Here is a 9,974-nt window from a genome sequence, read left to right as displayed (position 1 = left end):
TCTTATCGGCTGGAGTTAAAAAGCAGAGTGGCTTTGGGGACAAAGGTGGCTCTCCTCCTCTCAGTCCTGCAGGAAATGCAGCGGAGGCGTCGCCCAGAGGGGAGCCATTGAAATGCGGGGTGAAGAATGTGAGAGGGGTCATGGATGATTTTGGCTGCCTGTCTAAGGGCCTGTTGGCTGAAAACCTGTGCCAGAGTTCTGACAGGCAGGCCAATGATTTTAGAGCCCACTGATGCAGTGTGCTGCAGTCTGTTCCTGTTCTGAAGGCTGAGAGAGTGGAACCAGCAGGTGATGGAGAAGGTCATGATGCTTTCCAGGAAGGCATAGTAGAAAGTCATCATGATGGGTGTGCTGACTCCAAAGGAGTTGAGTTTCCTAGGGAGATATAGCCGTTGGTGGCACCTCCTGAGAATCTCCTCTGTGTTAGCAGAGAATTTCAGGAGGTTGTCAAAGATGGTTCCCAGGTATTTGTACTCCTCAACTACCTCCACTGGCTTCCCATGGATGGTGGTGGTGACTGAAGCAGCCAGATCCCTCTGCCTACTGGAGAAGGTCACCACCATCTCTTTGGTTTTGCTCACGTTCAGTTCAAGTTTGGAGCTGTCACACTGCTCTACAAACTCCTGAAGAGCAGGCCCGTGGTGTTGTGAGGGGCCTGACAGCTACAACAGGAGAACTGTGTCGTCAGCATATTTCACCAGGTGACAGTTGGGCAGTGTGGATGTGCAGTCATCGGTGTAGAGGATGAAGAGCAGGGGGGAGAGCACACAGCCCTGGGGGGAGCCAGTGGAGGTGGAACGGAGACCAGAAAGAGAGTTGTTGACCCGAACTTTCTGCCCTGTTGGTCAAAAAGTCCAATATCCACAGGATTAGCTGATCATCCAGGTGAAATCGGGAGGGGTAGTCTAAGCAACTTAGTTATTTTATTATTGTGCTGTATTAAAAATCAAAAGTCTAATTTTGACTTAATTTAACTGGAACAGCTTTGAGTGTAAACTAAAAAAATGTAATTATATCTCACACAAGATTTCTGTCTGACCTTTGTTTAAAAACTACAGGGTTCATATAATGGGATATACAGTTATTTTTCCAGCACTTTATGAAGTAAAGGAAACATGAGACGATGAAAGGAGAGGACACCAGATTTCCAAATGCCAAAGGAAAACTGGAGAATGAGAAGCACAGGAAGGAACAGGAGAGAGGAGACAGTCATGTCACAATTTATATCACACAGTTTTAAACATTATTCATAACAGCCAAACGTGATTCAGACAAATGTGAGTGCTGTACAGAAGAGGAAACCATAGAGCAAGTTGTATTACACTGTGAAGCTGAGAGAAGGGTTAGAAGAATGAAAGCTGACTTAAAGTTATTTAAGACTCGTTTGTTTCGGTTTAGCAACGTGATTCACACGCCCTACCAGTTGGTGGCGCTAATGCACCGTTTCGCTGTTTGTCAATCGCTCAACATCAAGAAGACGAAGAAGAAGGCAAAGCAGAAGAGCGTTAGGACGGTGGCTCAGTAGCCCGTGAATGTGTATTTGTTAGTGCATAATCCCATTCCTCTTTAGTTGGTTACTACTGTTAGTGTGGAAGTGGGTTAGTGCGGTAAGTGAGTGGGCTGAGAACAGCAGCAGAAACGGGCTCGTTGCTGGTTTAGCTCGAGCCTAATAAGCTAAACATTACTTGTTAGCTTGTAGCCCAGTCTGTGATCGTAGGCAGCGTACAAACTCCAGCTGAAGGTAAGAGTTACACTGGTCAGCCGTGTGGAGACGGAGGCACTTTTCTGAATGCAGCTGTTGTACCGCTGAGCTCATGTCTGCTGTGTTTGTGTCACAGCATGGCGCTCAAGTCCGGCGAGGAGCGTCTGAAGGAGATGGAGGCTGAGATGGCGCTGTAAGTACAACCAGTCAGCCCGGAACCTCCTCACTGCACATACACGCCGCAGAGCTGTACTAGCACCTCTTAGATTACGTCGCAGGTTTTTGATGTGAACTCCGTGATTGTTTGCATGTCGACGCGAGGATGCATGAGTGTGTCCTCAGGCCTTTCAGTATTAGCAAGGTGCTTCACTCAGACAGTATTCAGGTCATGCCAACAGCAGGTTTCGCTGCACATGATCAAACTATTGCAGTCGAAACACTTCACTTTAAATATCCCAGTTTGCCTCTGGGAAGAGACACAGATGCATCCAGTGTGCAGGTAACCCCTCAGGCAGCTGTGCAGGAAAATCCCAGCTGACATCCGCATCCAGCCACATTCAAACTCAGTGAAATCTCCAGTTTTCCTCATTCTGGTGTTTGCTTTGAATCAGCAGTCATCTTGATAGTCTTTACAAAACTAAATGTATTGAGTTGCAGCCATGTCAATAGATAATTGTATTAAAAATCAGGTGAACACTTGTACCTAACAAAACGGCCAGTGAGCGTATAGAGCTGCTGCCCTTTCTCTTTACTAGTTTATCTGTGATCCACAGATTACTCACTTTGCTCTTCACTGTTACACCTGAAGGATGTTTCATGACTTTTATTCCAGTTTATTTCCACAGCTTTGTGTATCGGCCATCTGTTAGTGTGGCCATGTGCATTTGCTGCATTTACACAAATGTGTGCTGTGCTGAATGGAACTTTCTGGTGGAAAAGCTTGTTTGCACATAAAATGAAGTGAAGGGCTGAGTTTGATAGATGCAGTCAGGGAAACATTTGAACCCTAGCTGATTTTGTAAGTTTGCTCACAAACAAAGAAATGATCAGTCTATAATTTTAGTGGTAGGTTTATTTGAACAGTGAGAGACAGAACAATAACCAAAACAATGCATTTCAGAAAAGTTATAAATAAATTAGTATTTTGATGAATGAAATAAATATTTGATCCCCTGTCAATCAGCAAGATTTCTGCCTCCCAGGTGTATTTTATACAGGTAACGAGCTGACATTAGGAGCCTTCTCAACTCGTTACCTGTATAAAAGACCGCTGTCCATAGAAGTAATCAATCTATCCAGATTCCAAACTCTGCACCATGGCTAAGACCAAGAAGTTTCCAAGGATGTAAGGGTGAAGATTGTGGACCTACACAAGAAATGGGCTACAAGACCATCACCAAGCTGCTGGCTGAGAAGGTGACAGGACTGAAATCCTCCTATGCTCGCGAGGTCTCCATGCTCAGGAAAGCCCACATACAGGCCCGTTTGAAGTGTTGTGGTCAGATGAGACCAAAATTGAGTGTTTGGTGGAGGAAGAATGCTAGAACACTGTTAAAAATGAAATCCAATACAAACATCACTCTGCTTCTCTAGCTTTGAGCAGGAGGTTCTCGGTGGTCCAGTACCAGTATCAGGAAGTCCACCTGTCATGGAGGCAGTACCTGTAGCTCTGGCTGTCCCAACAGTTCCAGTGGTGCGACCCATTATAGGAACCAACACGTACAGACAGGTTTGTGTGTTATAGAAGTATTGATCTTGATGCGATTAATAAAAACAGCACCCTCTCTCGCTCACACACTCTGTGGTCTTTCTCAGGTCCAGCAGACATTAGAAGCCAGAGCTGCAACTTTTGTTGGACCTCCACCACAAGCCTTTGTGGGACCAGGTAAAGACAAATGCTCACATGACAAGAGTGTCACCATCCAGTAAAAACTCTTCCTCACCTCGACGCACGCTGACAGTTGCTGCCAGCTCGTGGTTCAGTGGTTTGGTTTGTGTTTCAACAAATTTGGATGGAAACCAAAGCTGATGAAAGCTGTAGGCTGTAGCTGGAATGGATAACGATATCAGCTGTTTCCTCAAAAAAGACCCCCCAGTTACCCGCCCACAGCAAAAACAGTGAATATACAGGCGGAGGCAGAGACGTGGGTCCATTTCTTTTAAACGCCATCCAGCTTTTTGTATATCTACATTATTGTGATTGTTTTTGGTTCATGTTGGCTAAGACTCATTTATGTGTGGACTGAGCAAAGTTTAGAGGCTTAAGCAGTATTTCAGATGCCGCCACGCTGTGCTCACTCTGTGTCTGTGTCAGTTCCTCCAGTACGTCCTCCTCCTCCCATGATGAGACCGGCTTTTGTTCCACATATTCTGCAAAGACCAGGTAATTTTTGAAGACTTGGTGTTTTTGCCTTGTGGATGTGTCTGAACATTACATGTAGCATATAGTGTATGAAATCTGCCTTATTTGGAGTTATAACAAGCAAACAGAACATGCAGACCTGATGGTCAGTGTTTCAGGACAGGGTATTGATACAGCACAGGCTTATCACTTTAACTCCACCCGAAGATGGAGTTTAAAGGAATCTGCTGAAAACTCTCTAAGACCCAAACCAATCAGTTGGGTTTGCAGAGTGTTGGGAAGCATTGAAATGGTTTCAAAAACCAGTGTAGATGAAGTTTGTCCCAGCTGAACTTGGATTGTGGGTTTGACTCTGTGTTGTCAGGTGGTCAGAGGTTACAGATGATGCGTGGTCCTCCAGTAGCACCTCCTTTGCCTCGACCTCCTCCACCTCCACCCATGATGCTCCCTCCTTCCCTGCAGGGCCCAATGCCTCAGGGACCCTCTCAGCCCATCCAACCCATGGCTGCTCCACCTCAGGTTCACAAACATGAGTCTGTGTGTGCAGAATGCTTCATGTCTTACTGAGATCATGTAGATCATGAGCGTCATCTCGAACCCTCCCTGTCCACATTTGTCTCTTTCAGGTTGGTGATATGGTTTCGATGGTGTCAGGCCCACCTACACGACAAGTAGCCTCACTTCCTGTCAAACCAACACCATCAATCATCCAGGCAGCACCAACTGTGTATGTTGCTCCTCCTGCCCATGTTGGACTAAAAAGAAATGAAGTTCACGCTCAGAGACAGGCCCGAATGGTAGTTTCATTTTGATCCGTGCATGAACACACACTGGATTCTTTCAGATGTACAGAACTTGTAGTTTCTGAGGCCTTGTGATCTGGGTGTTGCAGGAAGAACTGGCAGCGCGGGTGGCCGAGCAGCAGGCTGCAGTGATGGCTGCAGGTCTGCTCAGCAAGAAGGAGAGCGAGGACAGCAGCACGGTGATTGGACCAAGTATGCCGGAGCCTGAACCCCCCCAAACTGAGGTGGATTTCTGCAAAACACTTTGCTCTTTACTTCGTAACGAGGAGAGACAGCCCGTAAATATTTAGACTGTGAAGCCGCACAGCAGGGGACGTGCTGGGCAGTAACACTGCATGCACCGCTATTTCAGGTGTTACATGCATTTTTAAAATACTGGTGAATGGAAAACTTATCATAAAGTTTAGTGCTGTGGGCGTATTTTGAGGGGACACGTTGTACTTTTTAAACTCATAGAATTATAAATATTATTCTACAGCTAACTGCCTTCAACATCTAACACCGTGACCTGCAACAATATGTGATGGCACTTATGAATTTGCACATTTACAAATGAGATATTTATTAATATTAAATATTGTGTAAATAAGTATCTGTCCCAGATCTGGGAATTTCTTTTTTGTTTAACTTCACATTTTAGTGTTTTAGGTGCTGTTACAAATAATAAACAGTTAAAGTAGAATGGTATACAATATAAAAACAAATGTTTATAAGGTAATTATTCATCTAAAATCAAAATGCATACAATCAGAATACATGCCAATGAAAATATTTTGAATAATCCAGTATATGAGAAGTGAAATAATCGCTAATTATCAAAGCAAAACAAATTGTCAAAACACCTGGATGCTAGCTGGAATTTAACAGGAGGCCCATGCTTTGCTGAACGGCATGCTGTTAGTGATAATGCTAGCTACCACATAGCACAGCATTAGTTTATTGTTATGGCATACAGCTTGTGCTCTGGAACCAGGCTCTCCAGTCTGGAGCTGTCCCTGGTACTGCTGATGACTGAGTGCTCATCTCAGACTGAACAGTGTTTAAAAAAAAAAGTAAATGTCTTTTTTTTTAATAATTTTATTTAAAAAGTAAACTTTCATATATTCATTAAATGTAAAGTAAAATATTTAAAGATTTTTATTTTTGTTGACTGTTGTTTATCAGAAACAATATCAGATTATTAGAATATTTCATTTTTAATGCTGCTGACTTGAGTTATCCAGATGATGATCATGAAGATCCTCCACAGTGTGGGTAAGTCACAGAAGGTCACTGCTAAAAGCTGACTTTTTCTGAGTTCTCTGTCAAACATGTTTATAGAAAGTTGGCGGAAAAGAAAAAGTGATTAAAAAAAGTTCCCAAGCAACAGGCATGAGCACAGCTGTGAGAGGACAGTCGAGAAAAGCACGCTAACAACTACTGGGATTCCAATCCCCAGTAAAAACCCTACAGTAACACTGGGGGATTGCTGGGGTACAATATGAAGTATTGCTGGGGTATTTAATATTTATTCTTTGCAAGATTAAACCAAATGTACCTGCTGTTGTGTGTTTGGTAAAAATAAAATTGATCTGTCTGTCTTTAATGTTGTATTCTTTGCAAGATTGTGTGTGTCCAAATGTACCATGTGTGTGTGTGTGTGTGTGTCTGTCTGTCTGTCTGTCTGTGTGTGTGTGTGTGTGTCTGTGTGTGTGTGTGTGTGTGTGTGTGTGTGTGTGTGTGTGTCTGTCTGTGTGTGTGTGTGTGTGTGTATTGCAGCATGTGGAAACTACTACTGAAGACAAAAAAAAGGCAAAAACGGAGAAGGTGAAGAAGTGTATCCGCACAGCAGCAGGGACGACCTGGGAGGACCAGAGTCTGCTGGAATGGGAATCAGGTACAGCTCCACCAACTTTACTAACAATAATAACAGAACAGGGGAAGCTCGATCTCAGAGCGTTTCATTGTTTCTTTGGGTTTTTTAGTTGATCTTTGGCAGAGTGATGCTTTTACATCAGTTGAATGCAGCTAAAGTAAATAAATAAAAAAACAAGGTGTGTTTAAGTAGCCATGGTGATTTTAGTTTTTTGTGTGTAACATCAGAATTGTCTCCTTGTTGCAGACGACTTCCGTATTTTCTGTGGTGATCTTGGTAACGAGGTTAATGATGACATACTGGCCAGAGCCTTCAGCAGATACCCATCTTTCCTCAAAGCTAAGGTCGGGTCATTTGTCTGTTCATCTTTTGTTTTCCTGACAAAAAGAAAAAAAGACGATAACTAAGTTTAAAAACTAATGCACATGTATTGATGCTTTTGTCAGTGAATAAAAAGAAGATTAAAATATTTTGGATAGATGAGATCAAATTAGGACAATTTAAGTTGTGTAGAATGGCAGGACGAATATGGAAATGATCCAGTCAGAAGTAATCCTCTGTGGGCCGTGACCACTGACTGACATTTAGTTGTATTTTCATGAGAAATAAGCAACAAAGTGCTTGGAAGGAAGAGATGAGCAGAGACGGCTCAGGTGAAGGAAAATGAGAAGCTCTGTAAACTGGAGCTACTCTGACCAGTAAACACAAACGACTGAATAAACTTTAGATTTCATCAACTAAAATATACATTTAGTCGACTAAAACTAAATGAATATAAGTTTGAATGTAAGTTTCTAAATTATGATTGAAACTAAATTAGATTTTAGTCAAAAGACACTCAAATGAAATCTTATGCTGTCAAATTCAGTTTGCTAGGATATCAATTCCCTGAACATTTAACACATACGCTGTAGTAAAACAATGTCTTTCATCTGGATTTATTAATATCTGGTAACAGCTTCGCTAACCCTAACCCTTTAAATATGGTTCATATGAAAAAGTTACTCTTTATGTCAGCTTCTATAAAAGGAACGCTGTTCAAGAGGCAGTAAAAACCTTCATGTGTTTGTTTGTGCCTCAAATGTAACCAACATCTGAACTCAATGTTAGCTCAGAGGAAACCGCTGATCTATCAAGCAGTGGATTTTAAGGGCAGGTGCACTGGTTTGACCTCTGACTGGGATTCTGCGAGGAGTTTGCAGAACCCCAAATATTTTACCGTCATCTGCAACAAACTCCTACTGTTGGTGTAAGGAGCAGCTGCACCTGCCCGCTCTGAGTATGCTGGTTTCCTCCCACAGCCCAAAGGCATGTTATTTAGCAATTATTAAGGTGCCTTGGGTGAGCAATAGTGAGGGTATAAAGTACTATTAAAAATACTAGTCCACTTCTCTGTGGAAGTGTCGCGTGTCACCGGTTGGTGGGTAACATGACATCATCATTGTGTGTGTCACCAGGTGGTCAGAGACAAACGGACTGGAAAAACCAAAGGCTACGGTTTTGTGAGCTTCAAAGATCCAAATGATTACGTGAGAGCCATGAGAGAGATGAACGGTGAGTCTCCTCACACGAGCCGAACTCTCGCTACAGCTGTTGTTACAGGGGATTTGTTGCATTTTGCTGCTGGATGCTCTGATTTGGTCCCATCCTGGCACTGTTACAGTTGTTTCTCTGACAGCAGCCTGTTTGTATCCCTCTGTGTGTTTGTCCAGGGAAGTACGTTGGTAGCCGTCCCATCAAACTGAGGAAGAGCATGTGGAAGGACCGCAACATTGAAGTGGTTCGCAAGAAACAAAAAGAGAAGAAGAAACTGGGCCTCAGATAGTTTCCAGAGAGTGTGTGTTTGTGCGTGAGATCATGACCCGGTCCATGGACTGGATCCGGTCATTAATTTTTTTTTTTTCCTTCTAAAATAAAACCAATATTTTTAAGCTGTTCATTTTACTTGATATGCTTACATTGTATCCACACTGACTGCCACTGTAATCAGTTTATTTTGAACAAGGCAGTGGTTCAGTCTCCTTTTGGCTTGGAAAATTATTGTAGAGACTTTATTACAAAGGGACTGTTATGATTTGGCACAATATAAATACAATTGAACTGGAAGCCATTAGAAAAAAGGCTCTGCAGACCACAACAACTCAAAAGCTAAAGAGGGAATGATCCTCATTTTAACAATTAAGGGCTGGAGAAGTAAAGAAAATCACTCCATAACCTCAGAAACACAGGCCTACATGTGAATATTGTTAAAAATTAACAAAATTGGCTGAATAAAAAGGCTTCAGCATGTGATATGGTCAACTGTCAGTATCTACAGGGAGAAGTAAAAGCCTTTGCTTACTGTCAAAAGATGGCAGGAGTTTAAAGGCTGGATGCACACACTGATTTCTGAGGGGACAGCTTTATGACAGCGCTGCAGTAACAACTCGACTGATGCCAGTATGTGCAGGTTATATCAGCTTAACTTTATCAGCAATTACATTCAAAATAAATGCAATGAAACAGAAACAAAGAAATTCTCAAACTGCAAATCATGTCAGTAGGCAAGTTGGCCATTTAAAGTGAAACTTTCTCTGATCTGTGTCGCCACAGACCATCCTATAAAAACAAAACAATGGGAACAAAGACTGCACAATCTGAAGCAGCTCAGCAGTGACATTGAGGCAAAAATCTAAAGTTTAAGGTACATCTTAGATTCAAACCCCTGCAGCTACATTAGTGAGCGTACTTTCTACACAAGTTCGAAACAAATCAATGTCAGATCATTCAAGGCATTACAGGTGGTAGAAGATTAAAGCTGTAGGAACGCCCACATGAATCCCATGATTCATAGCAACCAGCTTCATCATACTACAGTTCCCAACAACTCCTCCACAGCTGTCCGTCCACTGAAGATGACATCATTCACTGACACACCATCGTAACAGGAACCAGTCAAAGACAGGGCTAGGTTATTGTTCTTTATGAAGCCGCGCATGGACTCTGGAAAGTAGACAAAAGACCATTAAAGGATTTGTCATCACACCTTGTTAATGTACAATATTTAAACAGATTTATACTTACCAACTCTCTGAAAGTGTCCTTCATAATACTGAGGTATGCAGTCCTGTTGAAAAGATTATCAAATATAATTTATCTCTATTAAAGCAACTCACAGTGCAGTATTGGTATCTCTCTCTCATATACACACACAACCAGAGGCCTGGGAGCTTGAGGGTCCTGCGCAGTATCTTAGCTGTTCCCAGGACTGCG

General features: G+C 42.6%; 2 protein-coding genes across 3 annotated transcripts in view; one reads left to right on the top strand and one right to left on the bottom strand.

Annotated features, from left to right (window-relative positions):
- Positions 1-1,482: 1,482 nt before the first annotated feature.
- On the top strand, positions 1,483-8,659 carry rbm42 (RNA binding motif protein 42). Of its 2 annotated transcripts, XM_031737460.2 has the most exons (12): positions 1,483-1,741; positions 1,839-1,895; positions 3,296-3,431; positions 3,518-3,587; positions 4,017-4,085; positions 4,429-4,583; positions 4,691-4,861; positions 4,957-5,091; positions 6,626-6,743; positions 6,969-7,066; positions 8,180-8,276; positions 8,435-8,659. In XM_031737460.2, exons 2-12 carry the CDS (start codon positions 1,840-1,842, stop codon positions 8,545-8,547), a joined length of 1,218 nt encoding a protein of 405 aa, XP_031593320.1. In that variant the 5' UTR covers positions 1,483-1,741; position 1,839; the 3' UTR covers positions 8,548-8,659. The 2 variants fall into 2 exon arrangements, with proteins under 2 accessions (XP_031593320.1, XP_031593321.1); XM_031737461.2 differs by lacking the exons at positions 1,483-1,741; positions 1,839-1,895 and adding an exon at positions 1,935-3,118.
- Positions 8,660-9,107: 448 nt separating this feature from the next.
- ppox (protoporphyrinogen oxidase) overlaps positions 9,108-9,974 on the bottom strand; it is a 33,134-nt gene continuing 32,267 nt past the window's right edge. The window contains exons 12-13 of the mRNA XM_031737459.2: positions 9,786-9,828; positions 9,108-9,704 (exon numbers count right to left, since the gene is read on the bottom strand). Coding sequence (XP_031593319.1) covers positions 9,568-9,704; positions 9,786-9,828 — 180 coding nt within the window. The 3' untranslated portion in view covers positions 9,108-9,567. The remainder of the gene's footprint in view (positions 9,705-9,785; positions 9,829-9,974) is intronic.

The sequence above is a fragment of the Oreochromis aureus genome, linkage group 11 (assembly GCF_013358895.1).
Source record: "Oreochromis aureus strain Israel breed Guangdong linkage group 11, ZZ_aureus, whole genome shotgun sequence".
Taxonomy (NCBI): domain Eukaryota; kingdom Metazoa; phylum Chordata; class Actinopteri; order Cichliformes; family Cichlidae; genus Oreochromis; species Oreochromis aureus.
Note: the sequence above shows the minus strand (reverse complement) of the source record. Positions and strands in the feature narration are given on the sequence as shown.

Coding starts and splice junctions, on each gene's coding strand:
- rbm42 (XM_031737460.2), top strand. CDS start 1,840: ATGGCGCTCAAGTCCGGCGAGGAGCGTCTGAAGGAGATGGAGGCTGAG. Junction 4,584..4,690: donor CCATGGCTGCTCCACCTCAG/GTTCACAAACAT, acceptor TGTCTCTTTCAG/GTTGGTGATATGGTTTCGAT. Junction 4,862..4,956: donor CTCAGAGACAGGCCCGAATG/GTAGTTTCATTT, acceptor TGGGTGTTGCAG/GAAGAACTGGCAGCGCGGGT.